This window comes from Cnephaeus nilssonii, assembly GCF_951640355.1.
Source record: "Cnephaeus nilssonii genome assembly, chromosome: 11".
Classification (NCBI taxonomy): Eukaryota; Metazoa; Chordata; class Mammalia; order Chiroptera; family Vespertilionidae; genus Cnephaeus; species Cnephaeus nilssonii.
The window spans coordinates 79,414,044-79,436,069 of record NC_137082.1 but is presented as its reverse complement, the minus strand read 5'-3'; the positions used below and the strand labels follow the sequence as shown (position 1 = coordinate 79,436,069).

The window sequence follows — 22,026 nt, the reverse complement described above, 5'->3', positions numbered from 1 at the left end:
GGGAATATGCTGTGACTTTGATTCTTTGCAATGTTTAAGACTTTCTCTATAGTTTAGCATGAAGTCAATTTCTATGAATGCTCCTGGATCACTTGAAAAGAATGTAAACTTTTCAGTATAGCATCGTATATGTGTAAATTAGATTGATGGTGTTTTGTTCAAACTTTCTATATTCTTATTGACATTTTTGTCTACTTACTCTTTCAACTGCTGATGGAGATCTGTTAAAATCTTTCATTAAAATTTTTGATTGTAGTTCTATCAACTTTTTTCCCTACAAACTAAGGCTATAATTTTTAGTACATATAAATTTGTAAGTCTAACATCTTCATGATAAATTTATCTTTTTATAATTTTAAAATACTGTCCTTTAACTCTAGTAATTTTTAAACTGTCTGCTTTGTTTAATATTATGTCAGTATACTAGCTTAACTTTGTATTCATTTCCATTCAAATTTTCGTCTTTCTGTGTCCTTATATGCAAGATGTTTCAACTATAAGTGATTTTTTTAAAATATCTGGTCTGACAATCTTTGTCTCTTTTAATTGGAAAGTGTACTGCATTTACATATAACTGATTTTGCTACATTCTATTATTTCTTTAAAATTTTCCCCGACCCCCCACCCCCATCATGCCATCCTTCATTGTGAGCTGAATTTACGTTATTTGCTTTATTTACTTTATTTATGTTATTTGCTTAATTTACGTTAGGTTTCTCCATTTGTTGTTGATCATTGGGATGTACGTAAAATGATATCTCCCTTGTAAAATGATATCTCCCTTTTGTCCACCTGCTTTCTGTCATGGGAACATCATATCCCAGGTAATATTGCTCTTCTAGTCTGAGTCCCAGACTAAGGAGACAGGAGAGGCAAACCAGAGCCCAACCAGCAAACAGCCTGAGCTCAGTTGGCACAGTTTATGTTCCAGTTGCTAATGGGCTGCAAGAGCAAGACATAAATATTTTTACAAGCCATGGAGATTTTGAGGGTTTTTTTTTTGTCTTTATATTGTCTAATAAGAATAAGAGTTAATTAATTTAAAAAATGGCACCATAAATGTGCTGTTGCTATAGAAAAACGTAAAACATGTGTCATTGGCTCTTGGGTGGAGAAAACTGTTACAGGAGACTGAAAAATAAAGGACAACACATGTTATGCAGTGTGAAAACATTGGTAAGATTATCACCTGTGATTACTTGGAATAAGACCAGTTACTTAATAAACCTATGACATGGTTAAGTTGCTAGTAAGAGAGAATGTTAATCACTTCAGTTGGATAATTTTAGCTGTATTTCTTAAGTTACTATAAGACAGAAATATGCTCAAAAAAGAATTGGTGTATTTGCCAGGAAGCATGAAAGAGAAAGAAGAGAATTCAGACATTCTTTGTACTCATCTGTTTATCTGCCCTTGTGAGGTTAACCTATCACAGACTAGAAAGGACCTGGCTTTGGAATCACATAGACCTGTTTTCACCTCCCTGTTCAGACACTTGTTGGAAATACAATGTGCTCTTATCAGTTAAGAAAGGGTGATTTAACTCACGTTACAAGCAACTCCAAAATATCAGTAGCTTAAAAGACCAAAGTTTATTTCTTATTTATGCTGCATATCCAACATGGGTGAACTGAAACTCAACTCCTCATGGTCCCACTCACAGTCTCTCAGACTGATGGAGTTTCCAGTTCACCATATCCTTCCATTTGGCAGAAAAAAAGGGATCATACAAATATATAAACATCAAGTTAACTTTAAGAAAACAATAGACCAGTATGAGCTAAAGGCTCTCAGACATAGTAAATAAAGGCAGCCTGGTCCTGCTTTCTTAGAGCCCATGTGAATATTCTAGTAGAACTTAACGGGAGTGCTAAATTTTGGACAAGATTATTAGCACCCAGCTACAGTGACATATTAGCACCCAGCTACAGTGACATATAATCCACTGTTTAAATATTTGTGCATCATTTATGTTTATATCTTAATACTTATTAAATCCATGTATGATCTAATGGTGATTTAGGCACCAGGCACTACAGTAGACATTAAAGGGATGATAAATGAGGCATAGTCTCTGACTTCAGTCAGTTTATCATCTATAGAGGACCTATTGCAATAGCATGAGCCACAACACACTAAGTCACACACACACGCACGCATACACACACACACACACACGTACATGTTCTAAGCAGCTCTGAAGAGCTCTGCTAGAGGAAGGTTTATTTATCCTAATTGTGGTGTTTTGGTTTTGTTTTGTTTTTTTTGTTTTTGGTTTGTTTGTTTTCACCTGAAGATTGTATTTTGAGTTTTATGACAACTTCATCCTAACTAATTCTTAACTGAAAGCTCTAAACTATAATTGATAACTAATAGTTACAGAGCTTTAAATGTGTGCTCAGTATGTTCAAAGCACTTTGTATTGATGGCCTTATTTAACTGTAATAAAGAGCCTTTCAGGTATTATTATATTGTGTCACCTATGAGAAAACTGAGGCCGGAAGGTTAAGAAATTTCCCCAAGTTTCAAAGCTAGTAAACAGAAGGAGATCTGGGATTGGAAACCAAGCAGATTTAATCTAAAGCCATGTGTTGTTGTTTTTTACCACTATGCTCTGTAACTTTGTTTTTCTAAGTCTGAAGGGTTAATTTCCACTTCCACTTTTAAGTTCTAATCCGTGGCCTTTTCAGAGATTCTCATTTTCATTTTTCCTGCAGGTTCAGAAATTCTAAAAAATTTCCCTTAAAACATAGTCACATTTTACCTTTTTTAAAATGTAACTAGCTCTCAGCCATGGTAGAGAACATGCTTTTTGATCTACGTATCTCTCTTTTCCTCTCTTTCTAATATCATTTATTTTCCCCTAGGTCTCTACAGAAGAAGGCTTGGGTCTGGCCCGAGAATATAACTGTGCTTTTTTCGAGACCTCTGCAGCCCTCAGATTCTGCATTGATGATGCCTTTCATGGTTTAGTGAGAGAAATTCGCAAGAAGGAGTCCGTGCCATCCCTGACAGGAAAGAAACTGAAGAGGAAAGACAGCTTGTGGAAGAAGTTAAAGGGCTCATTGAAAAAGAAGAGAGAAAACCTGACATGCTAGCTAGCCTCACTTCTAACTCCCTCTCTTTCCTCTCTCTCTTTCTGAATTTTATCAGTTAGACAATTCCAGATGTTTCATTCTACTTCAATTCTTCCTCCCTCTCCCTTTCCCTCTCCCTCCCTCCTTCTCTCTCTCTCTCTCTCTCTCTCTCTCTCTCTCTCTCTCTCTCTCTGTCTGTCTCTCCCCGTCTCTCTATCATGTCTGCCTGTAGGTAAAAGCAAGATCTGCATAACTGTACCTCTTGAGATAGTTTTGTTTTGCCCTTAACAGTTGGATGAGTTTTGTCAATCAGTTGGATACGCTGTTTAGTTTTTATAATATATGACTAAATAAAATTGACATTCCAATTGACTCATTTCCCTTCAAAGAGTCGAGCTTCATTTGGTATGCTGTCTGGTTATAGAGGGAATATTCAAAACTGCAGACAGAATGATAAAAGGCTCAGGGGACCTGCCTCTGCCTGATAAGCCTCTGGTTGTTTGCATTCCAGGAGTGTCAGTAAATAATGAAGCGGCTCAGGAAAGGATGCAGAGCAGGCGTCTGCAGCCTGGAGCTTCCTAAATGCGGAAGTTGTGGTGCTTTCTCTGGAAGGCTCCATAGATGACCCTCAGAGGAATAATTAATAACAGAAACTGATTGAGGATCACTGGAGGACTGAAGTGAAATATCTCCATATTTACAGTGCTCTGCCCTGGTAGGTTTTAGGAAAATTATCAATGAAGTCACTGGGCTGAGGCAAAGGGGAGTATCCTCTTTGTATTAAGGAGATATGGCTACTATGAATTGGGTGGTTCATATACTCATAAAAGGACACTGTACTTGCATCCCTCTTAGGGCTGCCTCACCTGTGGTGGGGACATCTGCAGAGCAAGAGGCTTGTTAGCTCCAGAGACCCTAAATTCCTTTATTTTGCCAAAATTTATGACCTTGTCCTACTCAGACCATGCACCACCACCAATCAGAAGACCTCTTTCTTGTTTGTTTTACAAAGGATCATCAAGTAAAATGAAATTGCCCATTAACTCTTTTACCCCATTGTTTGAATTGGCTTATTCACATCTAGCTCAGAAAGCACCCTATCAGAAAGAACTGTTCCGAATATTTAATTGACAGATGTTACAAGGAAAGCCATGAACAGACAACTAAGCTTGAGAAGGAACCCATCAAGCCAATCTTCATGGGTTGGGGCAGTCTTTATTATAAATTAGAGACAAGGAAGGATGAGGAGCTTATCATGCAACATGCAGACACTTACTTTTCTATTACTCACAATACCCCTGGTACTTGCTAATCACTGAGAATGCAGAAATGAATCAAGGTAGCCTAATGTCTAGCTATGAGACTACCGTGGTTGAAGAGCAGTGAAATATTAAAATCTTAGATGGGAAGACACATTTTACATAGTAACATGGATACAACTGAGAAGAATTTAGAGATTATAATTTTTCAACTGGTGTACCAAAATCTCAGCCTTTCAGAATAGTGTACTTGTGGGGTCTTTTACTGCATAGGGACCAGGGCCTTTCTGAAACCCACAAATACTTCACTGTTCTTGCTCTAGGCCCTGAAACCAAGGCACTGAATTTGAAATCATCACTTGTTACTAACTGCTGCCATTCTGTCTCTTTGGATTTTTCTCAACCCTCATCTTCGATGGACTAGGGCACAAACTAGTCAGTTTTCCCCATCCCATAGAGCCCCTAAAGTCAAATTTACATAATCTTTTCAAAAGAAATTCATAATTAGGGAGAAAAAAATCAAACTATTAAAGAACAGATGTGGAGATAACATCAAGATAGAAAGGGTCTTACAATCAAAGAAATGATCTTTGCTTCCTCCTCTCCTTGGATTTTAACACTTTTTAAAATATTTTTTTTTATTTATTTCAGAGAGTAAGGGAGAGGGAGAGAGAGGTAGAAACATCAAAGATGAGAGAGAATCATTGATTGGCTGCCTCCTGCACACCCCACACTAGGGATCGAGCCTACAACCCGGGCATGAGCCTTGACTGAGAATTGAACCATGACCTCTTGGTTCATAGGTTAATACTCAACCACTGAGCCACACCAGCTGGGCAGTTTTCAATATTTAATACTTTTTTGTTCCATTAAAATGTGTTAGTATATTTGTTGCCTGGTACAGCCCCTGAACCCTAGAACCCTTCCAAACCTGAGGAGACCCTATGAATATTGCATTCATCAGACTCCTGGGTGAGCTAGAAAATGTAATCTAGGAAACAGAGTTGGAGGTACCTAGTTACATACGATGAAACTACATCTTTGAAAACCTGATGACTGCCCTAACTGTGAATAATAATAGTGGCTGGTATGTTTCCTAACACAGCTAAGTCTTTGTAAATTTTAATGTCAGCTTCCCTGCCTTTAGCTCTAGAGATCTGTATCTCATTTTCTATCTTTCTCCTTCCTTCTCTTTTTTTATTCTTCTCAATCTTTAATGAATAATGTATGTAGTTTAGAAATTCTTAGCGAGATTTAGATTGGGGAACAGTTACCAAGTCCCACCATTTCATTCTATAGAAGGAAGGAGGTCTGTAAATTATCACTCAAGGGACAGCATGAATTTGAGAAAGTTGTCACTAGCAGAAATAGAGGCAGACTTTAAGCATTGTTTTAAATCAGTCTTCTTTCTAGAAGTCTGGGCCAGAGAAAATGTGCCAGAAAAATAGAACCTAGTATTTCTGCCCAAGGACTATTGATTCATTCTCTTTGGCATAATACCAAAATGCCAGAATCTCATTTCTGATCACTCTTCCTGAAGACTTCTGACCAGACCTAGGATATCTATGTCAATCTCAAACTTTCAGGGAAGAGAACCACAGTGTGCCTTTCCCAAGGGAGTGTCAAGAAACTGTTGAAAACAAGAATAAGGGTCCATGGTAGACAAATGTGTAGTCAACTAACACAATATATCAAATAGCACTGTTCTAGAAAGCACACTTATGCATAGGTGAGATGTGTGTGTGTGTGTGTGTGTGTGTGTGTGTGTGTGTGTGTGTGTGTTTGATGAGACAATAGGCAATTCTGAATATAATTTCTGCTCTCCAGAACCGTATCATCTATCTATTTTTTATTAAATTTACTGGGCAACATTGGTTAATAGGATCATATAGATTTCAGATATAGATTTCTAAGATACAAGATCTGTATATGACACTGTGTGCCTGCCACCCAACATTAACTCTTCTTCCATCACCATATATTAGGCTCATCTATCTATTTTTAGGTATTTTTCATTAACTTATTTTGTGTTTCCCCATGATAAAATAATTTATCAGATCAGAGACAAATGTCAGTCTAAAATATTATATTTTGTATTTAGTGGGCAACAGTTGAGGGTGGAAATATCTGTAGAAAATGCCAGTGAGAAGGAACATGGCAGTTAGGCCAAACATTATTCACTTCACACTCAGATGCAAGAAATAGATAGCTGCTTTATTTCTCTATAACTCATCTGTTCTTTCTCATGAGTCTCTGATTAATGGGTATATGGGGGCAGAGGGGACCAAATTTTAGTTCTGTCCAGTAATTTAGTGCTAATCTGAAGCAATAATATAAGAAATATATTTAAATAACACAACCTTTGCTGGGTACACTTAGGTCAGTGTTTGATTAGCCAACGTTTTGCCCTGTTTATTATTCTTTCTAAAATTGCATCTGGGTATAAGGGGAAGGCGTGGCTCATGTGACCTCATGGCAGTAGAGTTCCCACCTCTCATCTTTTAATTTCTATAGTATCCTCTGCATCCTCTTCGATCTTTTTAACCAAGGGTCTGGCCTGATTTTTAAACATTTTATTTTATTATCATAAGAATACTCAACATGAGATCTACCCTTTTTATAAACTTTTTTAGTTTATAATACATTAATGCTGACTAGAGGTACAATGTTGTGCATCACATCCCTAGAGCTTATTCATCTTGCTTGAAACTTTATGCTTCTTGATTTGTAACTCACCATTTCTCCCTCCTCCCAGCCCCTGGCAACGACTTGATTCTGTTTATCAGATTGGTTGACTCTAAGGTATGTTGGATAGAGATGAGTGGGGCCACAATTAATAGGCACTTTCTCCTGGGGTCCATGAACTTCCCCTTTACCTTAGAGTCTCAAGGTTCTTCCCAACAAAGCCTCTTTATTCTGACCCTAAGTCTCTGCCAGTCCACCTCTGCCAGTACCTCTGCCTCCCCTGGGGATCCCTTGCATGTCACACACAGGCCATGGGGATTCCTGAGACCTGCCTCAATAAAGCTGTTAAGACTTTCTGCCTCCATCTCTGACTAGCTCACGTGGGACTACACCAAGGAGTCCAGACTATTTCTAGCATTCCATGGCAAAAGTGCTGTACAAACACAAACTAATCAGAGTGGAGATTGGCTGTAAAGAATAAGTGTGCCCATGACTGTTGGAAACTTGGTAAGGAGCCCCAGTGTTCTCCAATTTCCCTGTGGTTGTTTGTAAGCAACTTCCCACCATTAGCCAGAAGTGGTGGGATTAAAAAGAGGATCCTGCTGTGTAACCCACTTGCTTTATTAGTGGCTCTCTTCCACAAGGCTATATGCTTTTCCTTTCTCTAAGTAGTCCTGCAACAACATACTGGCATCCAAATAAAACAAGGGGACAGAATTCAGTGATCAAAGATGAAAAATGACTTTCTTGTTTTACATGACATCTGTTCTTCTGCTGGGGCACCAAAACACATTACTGAAAAGGATGGAAACTCCATATGAATAAAACTAAATACATTTTAGAAGATAGAAAAATCCATAGGTTAAAAAAATTAAAGAAAGGAGAATATATAAAAATATTTCAAAACATAATGAGCCTTGTTACAGATGCAACATCTAAGACTAAGCCTACTGAGTATATTTATAGAAATTAAGGTTGTAGTCCTTTTGGTTTGAGTCTTTACATGATATTAAGAGATACTCTAAAATTCACCTGTCCTAAATCCTCTACAGTCAGCTTGCATGTGAGCATTTCTACATGGCCTGACTTTTTCCCATTCAAGTTTCTATTTGGGGTTAAAGGGCAAAGGTCATTCTTTCAGACCATCTATCTACTATTAAACTTAAGTGCAAAAAAAGTAGAAAATTTAACTATCTCAATAAAATGTAAACAACATAAAGATCTACTTGCCACTTTTGATAGCAGGGTGGGGGGACCTGTGGTGAAAGGGACAAAGAACATGTGAATTTCTATGGGTGAAATAAGGATCTAGACCATACATCATTTTAAGGTCTACATAGCCTACCATTCCTGGAAACTCTGGACATACAGGATAGAACAAAGGAACCAGGCCACAGGATGAAAGGATTTCTAAAGGAACAAAGGATGCTGAAACCACAGCAGGGTAGGAAACAAGAATGCAACACAAAACTCACATGGATCAACTACATCCTAGTCCATTCATCCATGTGCTTCAGTCCAGTTCTACCTCAAGTACTCCATCACCAGGTGTTGCTGTCTCCCTTCAAAGCACTGGTGCACATCATTAAATTGTATGGGGGGGGGGGGGGAAGTACATCAATAAGCTTATGATTTATTCTAATAAAACCCTGGTACAATGTTTTTTGTTTTGTTTTTAATATATTTTTATTCATTTCAGAGAGGAAGGGAGGAGGAGAAGAGATAGAAACATCAATTAAGAGAGAGAATCATAGATCGACTGCCTCCACACCCCATACTGGAGATGGAGACCCTGACTAGGAATCAAACTGTGACCTCCTGGTTAATAGGTTGGCACTCAACCACTGAGCCACACCAGCCGGGCTATAGTACTATGTTTTAATGATAATGTCAGTGTAATTTATATTTTATTCATTAAAAAAAATCCCATAGTATCTAACCTTTGTATCTTTAAAAAAGTGAAATTGAATTATAAATAAATAAAATACTAGTGCTTTAAGCAACCATATAAATCATGATGACCTGGTTCCCTCATAGAGATGAAGACACTAAGAACTAGAGAAAAGATAAAATGCCAAGTCTGAGGGGGTCAGTCAGGTCCCCTCATCATCTCTCTGGTCCTCCTTCAGTGTCCTTCCCTGTCCTTTCTGTGCTGCAATTTGGGCATCATTCAGCTTCCTCTAGAGGTGTAATTACAACCAGCTAATAAATAAAATAAAAATATGGTTCCTGGAATAGATCCATAGTGTCTCTTTAAAATATGATGGCTGTTTACCTCCCTTTCTAGGTTAGGCAAATAGGATGCTGAAAATAACGCTATTGTAAATCACTCCCTCTAGGGTAGTGCATTAGGCAAGGGAGCGAGAACATCTATTAAGGAGAGTTTGCCAAAGGTTTTTAATTTATTGCTGGTGAGAAGTGCTGGCCTTACAGCAATTAGAGTGTGTATGTATGTGTAGAAGAGGTAAAGAGAGAAATAAATGCACTATCAGCATGCCACTACCCTGGAGATGTCTGAAAATCTCAAAACAAATATGAATTATATATAGTATACTCAAGAGCTTTCTGTTCACATCTTGCTGGAATCATAGACAGACTCTGTGACTTTGAGTCCATTAAGTCCTTCACCCCTCTGAGCACTAATCGGTTCTCAGATAAATTGGGATGGGACCAGGAAATAAAAAGATGGATATTCTTTGAATGGTTTATCTTGATCTTTGGCACAGACTGTATAATTTATTTTATAGAATGTCCTCTGAACTTAATAGGCTTTTAAAATAGGTTTACAATAATATAAATTATTTGTATCCTTTTGACTATCAATGGGAGAAAAGAGGAATTCTATAGTAACCACATGGCCAAAACATTACACTAAAATGACCAATGATTCACTAATTCACAAGTAGTTAATTGACTCACTGATAAATCAATATTTATTTATTAATGCATTAATTCACTAATATTTTGAGCTCCCGTTGTGTGCGACACACCCTGCTTGGCATTGTTTTAGTAACTCCTCAGCAATCACACAATAAACCAAACCCTCTATAAATACATTAAGAAAATATTCTCTGAGCAACTCCTCCGTGTCAAGTAATGAACTGAACTCTGGGCATATGAATGTACAAAGATAGCTATGGTGTTTGGTCTCTTGTCACTTACAGTCTAATTAAGACTATAGCAATAAAATATTTAGACTTATTATTTTAAAACTGGTAGGGACTATAACCAATGCTAATATGGAGAGTTTGGGGTATAAATCTCTTCCATAATAGGAAGATTTGGCCCAGTTAAGGAGGTAAAGAGCTCTCTGAAAATCATGAAGATTGGGTTGGGATATATTGGATATCATATTTTTAGGCCAAGAGGAAAGAGACGATGTTAAGGTGTTTCAGGCAGCAAGTAGAGCATGAACATCAGTCCTGTGACAGGTGGAGGCATAATAAGTAAAGGTGACCATCATGACAAGGATGGAAAAGAGAAAAGGGGTCTGTAATGATGAGACAGGAGGGCAAGTTTAGAACAAAACCATGCAGGTCTATTTAGGTGACAGTTAGGAGCGTGGCCTGTATCCTTAGAAAAATGAGAGACTGTTGAAAGGATTTAAACAGGTGGATGAAGTAACAATTATTTGCTTTAAAATGGCAATTCTGGAGAACAGATTGGAAAAAGAACAGAGTAAAACACCATAATTCTGTTTTATTTTATCAGAAGTTACATAATTTAATAACTATCATTTACTCAGGGCTGAATAAAAATGTAAAATAACTGATCCCTCTCTGGAAAAATGTAATGCTGTCATTTTCATTGCAAGTAGCATACATTCTACATTGACTTTTACAGAGCCTTTCTCTAAACAGACCAAGAAGTTAGTGTTTTTCAGAATTCTTTCAACTATATCTATGAAAGTATATCGACTGCATGTCACAATTTGATTGAACATCTTCACAGTGTTCCTTAATATGTTGGTGTGCCACAGATCAATCATTTGCTTATTATGGCATCTTGGTTTCTGCAGCTCACCCCAATACATTAAGGACACTTTCTTGGAGAGTTAAGACCACAACTGTAGAAATTGACTGAGGTGAGATGATTTTGTTGGGTTATGTTGAGTTGTGGTGTGTTGTTTCCTTGTCATTGAGAAGCCAATCAAGCTTGTAGAGAAAAAGGAAGAAGGAAAAGATAGTAAGCCTCGATGATAGAAAACAGGATGTGCTTGCTCAATAACTGGAACTTGTTTTGATAGAGAAATAATGTCAGCAGCTCTTAAGAGGTGCGCCTATTGGAAACAAATGAGATGAGGATATATAACATCTGGGAAAAACATAGAATTGTGGTAATTGGTGTTTTTTCCCTCAACGTTTTTCTAAGCCACTGGCTTGACCCTGTTGATCTCAACAGAAGAAAGGAAAGTGAATAAATATTTTGATATTATATCTTCTTTCTTTAAGTATCTTCTTCTAGTTCTCTAAGTTAGCATAACATAAATGGACTTGTATTTTGCTAGAGAGCTGTATCCCTATAGAATCTGAGGAAGAATAGGAAAGAAAGTTAAACAAAGTATATGACAAAGAATACAGTGATGGTCGCAAAGTACAGGTTACATTTCCTATTAAACTAACCCCTTACTAGTGTGCAAAAAGTATATACAGGGTGGGGCAAATGTAGGTTTACAGTTGTTAGTATACAAAACAGTTTGTTCTTGCATTATTATATTTATCAATTATGGATTTATTTTTCATAAGAACAACTGTAAACCTACTTTTACCCCACCCTGTACTTTCTCAACAGGTTTGTTTAGGGCTTGTTCCCAGCTTCGATCATAGGCTTATCTTAGTCTCCATTCTTCTTTCATTTAATCTCCTCTTATCCAGAAAAAAGAGCTAAGCAAAATTAGTATGCAAAGAAAATAACAAATATCAGAGCAGAAATAAATGAAACAGAGACTAAAAACACATTAGGAAAGATCAATGAAACTTAGAGCTTGTTCTTTGAAAAGATAAACAAAATTGACAAACCTTTAGCTGGAACTCATGAAGGAAAAGAGAGGACACAAATAAATAAATTCAGGAGAAGGTTTTTTGAAGGCATTGATGTTTTCAATAAGACTAAGGCAGAGCCGAAACCGGTTTGGCTCAGTGGATAGAGCGTCGGCCTGCGGACTCAAGGGTCCCAGGTTCGATTCCGGTCAAGGACATGTACCTTGGTTGCGGGCACATCCCCAGTATGGGGTGTGCAAGAGGCAGCTGATCGATGTTTCTCTCTCATCCATGTTTCTAACTCTCTATCCCTCTCTCTTCCTCTCTGTAAAAAATCAATAAAAGACTAAGGCAGAGATAGGTAAAAGGTTGGTGTAACTTCTCATAAGCTATTGTATAAAAACCAATGGTGTGTTGTATGAGTGATATAGAAATTTCAGATAAAAACCCAAAGTTCTCAGCAGACATGTATTGATTAAAAAGAATCTGGGATATTCTCAAGAGCCATACATGTTGTTGTAAATTTCAGTATTTCAGTGTTTCTTATGGCAAAACCTCAAAACACTACAAACCCCACCCTACAACTGGAGCCCTAACCATGAGTCTAATCTGTTGATAGTGACAGCATCAGCAGAGCCCTGCTTCTCTCTGTCCAGCACATAGTGGAGACACAGGCTCAGTGATTCTGCCCCCAAATTGTCTAGTCATATAAGGTAGAGCAGGGAATTGGCTTTGCCCACGCGGATGGCACCAGCAGAGACTGAGCCCTGGCACTACCAGAAAAATGAAGCAGACCAAAATAACATTGCAAAGGCTCTGTAAACGAAATTGCCATTGGAATGAAAGCCCACAGAAGTAAGACAGAACTCACACTCTACACCTAAGCAGGGTGACTTCCTGAAACAGGAAATTAAATAGGATCCTATTATAATAACTAAAATGGTTAGGTTATAATAGAACATCACTTGTCATACCAAAAATGTAGAAAATCATGATCTGAATAAGAAAAAACAATCAACTGATGCTGATATCATGATGAATTACATGTTGAAATTTTATGACAATGTTTTAAAGCACCTATTATAAATAATGTTTCAATAATAAGTTATAAATTATCTTGAAACAAATGAATAAATAATCTCAGCAAAAAAATAAAATTTTTGGGAAAAACAAATGGAATTTATGGCACTGAAAAATATAATAAGTGAAATTAAAACAACAACAGAAAACCACACTGGATTGTCTCAAAAATAAAATGGAGAAGACAGAGGATAGAATTAGTCAATTGGAAAACAGATTAATAGAATTTACCCAATCTGAACAACAGAGAGGGAGCACATAGGAAGCATCCGATCAATGTTTTTCTCGGTATCTCTTATTTTATCTCTCTCTAAAATATAACATATTTTATATTTGAATAAAGTTATTTATATATATAAAGAAAAGTCAGAATTCTCTTTGCAGAGAAGATCTCTGTGGGGCAGAAGAGTAGAAAGTAACCTTTAGAGTAGGACACAAAAATGGCTCAACACCCTCTATAGGCCAGGTACTTCTGTGCCAGCCAGGTAGTCCTCCGGAGAAGGTAAAGATGGAAAAAGTCATCATTGGAAATGCAGAAAATTGAACATTGTTATTTGTTGTAAAATTTTCCTGTCTTAGTGTGTGAGTGAGTGAGTGTTAAGGCATGCCTCAAAGAATATTAGCTAGGATGTTTTTATTCACATATTGTCTCTTCTTAGATCCAGAACTACAAAGAACTATCCTCAAGTTCAAAGAATTTAAAACTGTATTAAATATGCAGTGTGTTGCTAAAACATAGACAAGGCAAGTGAGGTCTATCTGTATATGCCATTCTTTTCAAAAGAAAAAAAGGAAATGTGTTATTTTGATGTTTATTTAATCCATTTCTCTAGTTATTCTATATCTTTACCTTCAATATTTTTTATCTTTTTATACAGAAAAAAATGTTATTCATTACTTTACAAAGAGACAGGTGAATATGACATTACTGATATATCTCATTGTAGACAGTAGTTACGTCCTGGAAATGTGGTATGCATACCTTTAATTTTATAAATTTACAAAAAGAAAGATGCCCCTCAAAGGATTTTGTGTATATACATACATGTGTGTATACAAATCATCTGTACTTCACATAAAGTTTTATGTATAATATCTTACCTTTCTTTAATATAGTATTTATAAACATGATTCTTAAGGACTATAGAGTAGTCTATCATATCTATACCCTATATATTACTTAATCGTTCATCTAATTTTGGATATTTAATTTATTTCTCAGTTTTCAATATTATGAATATCACTGTGATGGCATATTTATACACGATTCTTGTCTGCCTTTCAAATTATTTCTTCAAGATTTTTGGACAAATTGCTAAATGTGCCAAATTGTTTCCTAGTACAGTTACATCATATCAATTTACACTCGCCAAAAGGTGCTATGAATAATAATTTATTTCAGCTATTTATTTCAGACAGAACTTGCTACAGGAAAAGATATAAAAACACCAGTAATTTCTCAAGAGATTTACTATCCTTATCATTCTGGTTTCAGAGTGGAGTGTTTTAGATTTTCTTTCCCCCCTGGTTCAAAAATCCACATTCATATAAAACTGAAAGCAACAAATGAACAAGCAAAAAACAAGCAAACAAAAACTCTTAGACACAGACAGACAACACTATGGTTATTTCCAGAGGGAAAGGGTATGGAGGGGAGTAAAAGGTAAAAAGGGTCAAATATATGGTGACGAAAGACTTGACTTTGGGTAATGGGCATACACTACAATACACAGATGATGTATCATAGAATTGTATACTTGAAACCTAGATCATTTTATTAACCAACATAGTCCCAATAAATTTAATTCAAAAAAATGAACTTAAAAAAAAAGATCTCAAATAAAAAGTCAACATTTACTGAAAATTTTGCCTCACTAAACTTCTAAGCCAGTGGGTAAAGCAAAGGTTAAAGTTCACATGAATACAGGCATAGATTTGCACACACTTCTGAATGCATTATCTCCTGTTCTCAGGCTAGACCACTCCTGCCTCTTTCTCCCATCACCATCCATCCCCTCCATGGTAAGACAGTGTTCAGCAAACTCCCTCATCATGGAAAGTGCATTTCCATGTTCTTCAGACTATACTTTCACGGACTGCCTTGTCTGTGATCTAACCTAAAGAAAAACTTCGAGCTTTCAAAATCATCTATGTGTTTTTTGGAATTAATAATGGCAACACAAATCATGATATACATAGCCAGCTTACTGGGAAGTTATTCAAGGCCCATCCCCAAACTTCCCTTTTTCTAGCCAGTGTTTCTGTTCTTCCTTTTTTCTCAAATCTACCTACCATATTTATTCTTGCTTATTGATTGTTTATTCTCACTTTACCTCCCATTTTGCAATTGCCTTTAATCCCAACCCCCTAACCAAATCCTCAGATAAAATATAGACAAGATGTCTTCATATGGACTCCTGAGCAGCATCTGAGGAATAGAAAAAGCCATGTTCTCTCCAAAGACTCTAGGAGAGAATTTGTCACTGCCTCTTCCAGCTTCTGGTGGCCCAGGAATTCTTGGACTTGTTATGTCATTCCAATCTCTGTCTCCCTGGTCACATTGCTTTCTCCTCTTCTGTCTCGAAACTCCCTATGCTTCTGTACTCTAAGGACACATGGGATTTCAGTTAGACCAAACCCAGATCATTCAGGAGAAGCACTTCCTCTCAAGATCACTCTTAATTGCATATTTTACTACATGCAGTGTTATGGGCTAAATGTTGTGTTCCCACCAAACTTTGTATATTGAAATCTTAATCCCCAATTCCAATGTGGTAACTAGGTCATTCATATGAAGCCCTCATGAATAGGGCTTGTTGTCCTTTACAAGAGAGACTCAAAAGCTCGCTTCTTCTCTCTCTGCATTCTCCCATGTGAGAAACGAGAAAATAGTCATTGACAATTCAGGAAGAGTGCCCTCAAAACACACTGGTTCGGCCAGGACTGTATCTAAGACTTCCCAGCTTCCAGAATCGTGAAAAATAAACTTCTGTTATTTAAGTCCCCCAGTATATGGTATTCTATTAGAGCAGCCCAAACTGATTAAGCCAGACATTAATATTCACTTTTTCATATAAGGTGATATGTACAGGTTCCATAGATTGGTGAACAGATATATCTTCTCGAAGGGCCCTATTCAGCCCATGCTCAGAGCCAATCGCATACATTCAGGTTCAACCAAAAATGAACACTTTAGGAATATCTAACAGGACTCTGCAAGGTAAATAATTTATTTCATTAAAACTTTGCATTTAAGTACTCATGGTTATTAAGGATTTGCATTTGTTGAAAAAACCACCAATAGACTGACAGAGTTATACATAAAGTGAGCAGTGAGATGGGCAAAGGATGAAGCTAAAGAGTTTGAATGGCCTCTGTTAGGAAAGATATTTTATATAATGTGAAGCATATTAGATTTGATTTTGAACATTACAGGTAATTTGCAGAAAGATATAGCAATGTAGAAAACAGATTGGAATGGATCAGACCACGAGAAACAGCCCAGTTAAGAGGCTCTTGCAGCAAGTTACTAGATAAATGATGAGTAACTGAACTATGCAAGACATGAAAGAGGTAGAAATGAGAAAAATCTCGATGATTGATTAGAAGTGAGCATGCTTAGCCTCTCAATTCATCTACTTTCAAAGTAGCTCCTATTAGTAATTTGGTGTTAATTTCCTTTCACCTGGGTTATTTAGCACTGTGTTATGAAAGGCTCCATACATAACAATAACAGTTATGTTTTGAGCCGCCACGAGGCAGGATGCTTATTTGGGCGGCAATCATCCATCCCACAATCCATTTGGCACAAGTAGTGGCCTGTGAAGCCCTCAGAGGGCCCTGCCAATAGGAGCAGTTGGCCATGGCACAATTGAGTGAGTGTGGAATGATTCACAAAGAGAAACAGCATCTGCAATTTAGAGGGAATTAGTAAAGACAGACGAATCACAATCCTGCTCCAAGCCATTAGGTACCCTGTACCCCTTACAAAACTAATGCTGCTATATTTAGGATCATATATGTCAAAGACTGGAATGAGGCCTAGAAGCCTATTCTGTGGGAAAATTTCCTTCTTTCTTTCAAGGAATTGAGAATGTTCTTACCCTCAATGCCAAAGAGCACAATGAAGTTACTCACACACCTCGCCTTATTGTTACCAACTTCCCATCCAGCAGAATAGCAGTCAGTAAACCACAGACTAATAAAAGTGTTAGAGTAGGCAGAGACTAAAGAAATCAGAGAACTTGTATACATATATGCATAACCCATAGACACAGACAATAGGGTAGTGAAGGCCTGGGGTGGGAGGGTGGGGGAGGGCCCAAAGGGGGCAATGAGGGGAAAAAGGGGACATATGTAATACTTTCAACAATAAGTATTTAAATAAAAAGACAATTAGACACACACCCTCCTGTTTCTTTTAGCAGATGAAGAAAGTAACATCCAGAGAAGATAAGTTATTTGAATAAAGCCACAAATCTAGTAAGTAACTATCACTTGAACCTAGGTCCTCTTATTTCAAATACACTATCTATTCCAGTACTTACTGTGTAGAGGTCTGCTGCTAGTCTTAGATCAATAATTAAGAGATGTGGAACATGTTCTCAAATACAGGGTGTGGCAAAAGTAGGTTGACAGTTATTTGTGTGGAAAATAACATAATAATTAATAAACAATAAAACAAGAATAACTGTGTTTTGTGTACTTACTACTGTAAACCTACTTTCCCCCCCACCCTATGTATCAGTTACTAAAGTTTTTATTATGAAAATATTTTACATTTCTTTGGGTTTTGACTTCTTTACTTAAAAATCAGAGAAAGTGAACCCTACTAATATCCCTAATTTGTATGGTGAGAAATGAGGTTAAAAAATAATAATAAGGTAAAGTCATCTCATTGGGAAACTTAGATGCATGTAAAATGTTAGTCATTTTCTGTCAATGCTGAAGCAGAATGGTAGTTCCAGATGGAGGAGAAATGGCCGGGAAGGCCGAGAAGACATTATTACTACAGAAGAAAGATGCAGGCAAGGCAGAGCTTCTGACAAGTTTGATTCTGTAATTCTAATTCTTATGAATAATAATCCCTGATAATCAAGTTTGGTGAGGGGAGAAATGCAGAAAGAAATGGTAATCAAGTGTTTAGAGAAATCAAGTGGAATGAATGGGACAGGAAGGGGGGAAAAGAGTACAGTTGCAGAAAACATTTTTATTTTTACCAAGTGCTCTGAGTCTAATAAAATGGATCTACACTATAGCTTAAAGGATGTTAGGTGTACAAAAAGAGCTGGGAGGATAATTATAAATCCTTAGAAGTAAGTGAGGCAGGATATGCTTGGGTTTAGATGTAATCATTATGGACAAGAAAGATGCTAAATTTCTTATAAGGCTGGGTTCTTTAAAGCTTTTTGGTCCTGGATTATTTTTAAGGGTCTGGTGAAAGCTATGGAGTCTCAAGAAAAATACACATACATGTATATGTACCTACACATACACGTACACCTATATTTAGGCCTCCACCTAACATACAACTACACCTACAACTATACCTATAGATACAGATACTTATACGTGTATATAAACAATTTTATGGAGTTCATAAATACTCTGAAGTTGGTCTATGAATTGCTAGGAAAAAAAACTTCTACAATGCTCTAAAGATTGGCTAGAATATTTATTTTTGTGATATGATCATAATATATCTAAGTAACAGAGACAGAAATAATTCTGAAACAGAATGAACATCTTAATACTATGTATAACATAACAAAATGAAATGTTAACCATAACTCTTTAAGCCAGTTCCAAGGTAAAGAGACAAGCTTCTAACAACTCAATTCATATATCATAGAGCACAGCCCACCCCTTGTGATAGTTGGTAAGTTAAGTGAAAAATCTGGTTGAAGCAGGATGTTTAAAAAACACATCTAAACAAAATAGTTTAATATATATGTGTGTGTGTGTGTGTGTGTATATATATATATATATATATATATATATATATATATATACACCTAAACAAAATAGTTTAATATATATGTGTGTGTGTGTGTATATATATATATATATATATATATATATATATATATGCAAATGATCTACCAATATTTTTCTATTTTATAATTTTGACAACCTTGACCTTGATTGTATTTTTAAGAAAGTGATTTTTGCACATCTAAGTTATTTCTATTTTAGACTGAGAATACTTTAGCTTTAGAATCAGAATTCCTGAATGGTAGTAATCCTGGACCAAGTTACTTATAAATTATACAAGCTTTACTTTCTGAAACCTCATGGGATGGATATTAATTTTGAATAAAGTAGAGTTCAAAATACTTAATAAAATGGCCATTTTGTACAATAATAACAGTAATAATAACTTTAAATGTGAACACATCAGACAGGGAGACATAACATGGAGATTCAAAGAAGCCAGAAATAGAGCAAAAATGGAAATGGCAGTGACCTTCAGACAGTTATAAATGTGGTGGTATGAGGCCAACAAATTTAACAGAGTCCACTTTTCTAAAGGCTTTTACTGGGCACTCTCGGGCCCACAGGTAGGCGCATAAGGCTCTGGCTAAGGTGACCACAAAGAACTAGTTCAGACTCAGGATGGTTTTTAGTCAAAGGGTAAGGAAAATTTTTTGAACAGGAGTCAGCAAATGGCTTAGGAGTCCTGAAACCAGCAACCTGGTTCACCAAATGATAACAGTTTGGTTTAATTTCCTTTTCTATAAAAGGTCAGGAAAGAAATCAACCAGCCCAAACATCTTCTGTTATTATTCCTACTCTTCTTGTCTGAATTATCTACAAAAAATGGTTTTTCTGAATATTTATATCATAGCTCTATTATAATTTATATTGGGCTTTAAAAATACCTCCTTAGGAATCCTGATTAGGAATCACTAGATAAAATAATCCCAAAGCTCTCTTCCTCTCTTCTAAATTTATGATTTTAATATATTCTATCAATATACATATGTGGGAAATAGTACAATTTGCCAGAAACAAAAACATTTTTTCTTTGCCTTTTATTACTTACAAAATATTTATATATACATGTACACACACACACACACACACACACACACAGACAAACACACAGAGATTTTAAGGTAATCACAGCTAGTGGCATAAATGAGACCAGGACATAAAATAAACCTTTACTACTTTTCAAATAGCCATTTTCCCCTTTGTTTCTTTGAATAGCACATATGCTTTCAGTTTGCTCAGGTACCAGAACACACATAAAAGCAGATTTTGTGTGAATGTGCCAAGATTTTATCTGTGTCATTAAATTTCCATGTCAGACTGCTCATGTTGTAAAATCAAAGGAAGGAGACCGAATTGGGCATTTTAAAAAGTCAATTTTATTTAGCCCACAAGGAAATGATTTCTTATAAGACAGGCCAGTAAGGTCCAAAGAGACAGAAACACTAAAAAGCCAATATCTGTGTGTACTGTAGATTAGGCCTAAACAAAAGATGGATTATATATGAGGAAAGAATGGCTTTCAGAAGTCAGAAGTGAAAGGGAATTTAAACATTTTTGTTGATCTAAATTGAACATTGAAGTTGAAGATATTAAGTTCAAGAAGTTGAGTAATTCAACCTGTCATACACTTAGGTAATATTTGACCTGTCATACAGAGAGTCAAGGTGCCTCTGCTTCAAAAATGTAGGCTATGTTTTCTTTGTTCAGAAAACTGTGTGTCTGTGTGGGAGTGGGGGGGGGAATCTTTTATGTACTTTATAAGAACTTCCTGTCCTTAAAAAATAACCCACTTCTAGGAATATATATTAAGAAACCTGCCACACCAATCAGAAAGAATGTATGCACCTCTATGTTCATAGCAGTGCATATTTACTATAGCTAAGATCTGAAAACAGCCCCAAGTGCCCATCAGTAGATGGGTGGATAAAAAAGGTGTGGCACATTTACACCATGGAATATTATGCAGCAGTAAAAAGAAGGATCTTGCCCTAGCCGGTTTGGCTCAGTGAATAGAGCGTCTGCCTGCAGACTGAAGGGTCTCAGGTTCAATTCCGGCCAAGGGCACATGCCTGGGTTGTGGGCTCGATCCCCAGTAGGGGGCATGCAGGAGGCAGCTGATCAATGATCCTCTCTCATTATTGATGTTTCTATCTCTCTATCCCTCTCCGTTCCTCTCTAAAATCAATAAAAATAGATTTTTTTAAAAAGGAGAAGGATCTCTTACCCTTTGAGACAGCATGGAGTGACCTGGAGAGTATTATGCTAAACGAAATAAACCAGTCAGAGAAAGACAAGTATCACATGACCTCAATCATATGTGGACTCTAATGAACAACATAAACTGATAAACAAAAAAGATCCAGAGGCATACAAGCATGAAACAGACTGACAGATCTCAGAGGGAAGGCAGGGATGTGGGATGGGGAGAGATTAACTGGGGAATGTATAGGCACAAGGCCTGGCTGGGGGCGGGGCGGTGTGTGCAGCTGCAGGGTGGAGGGGGTTAATGGGGGAAAAAGAGGAACATCTGTAATACTTTCAACAATAAAGATAAATTTAAAGAAATACTAATTGTGTCACATCACAGGATAAATACAAATGATAGAATCGTGGCTCTGAAATAGTTCGGAGGTCATCTGCTCTAAATAAGACTGCTTAAACCATACTAGCAAGATATATTTAGGCACTAGAGATATTCTAAGTCAACTGTTTAATTTAATGGCTGAAGATACTCAAGTTCAAAGATTTACCATGATTTATCAAGCTTGAGGTACTGGTAGTCATATCAGCATTAGAATCTGCACCTGTGTCTATTTCTATTTTATTATCTCACCATTTCATGGGCTCTTTAATCATTGATTCTCCTTCTCAACTTTATCAATTTGAATCTAAATTCTTTTAATTTATCTTATTGCTCTTTTAATTTCCACTGTTACCTTTTCAGTCTGA

The 22,026-nt window shown here is 36.6% G+C and overlaps 1 protein-coding gene across 1 annotated transcript in view; it reads left to right on the top strand.

Moving 5' to 3' along the window:
* RIT2 (Ras like without CAAX 2) overlaps positions 1–3,098 on the top strand; it is a gene marked incomplete at both ends in the record, with an annotated part of 256,393 nt that extends 253,295 nt beyond the window's left edge. The window contains one exon of the mRNA XM_079784845.1: positions 2,868–3,098. Coding sequence (XP_079640971.1) covers positions 2,868–3,098 — 231 coding nt within the window. The remainder of the gene's footprint in view (positions 1–2,867) is intronic.
* Between the last annotated feature and the right edge of the window lie 18,928 nt (positions 3,099–22,026).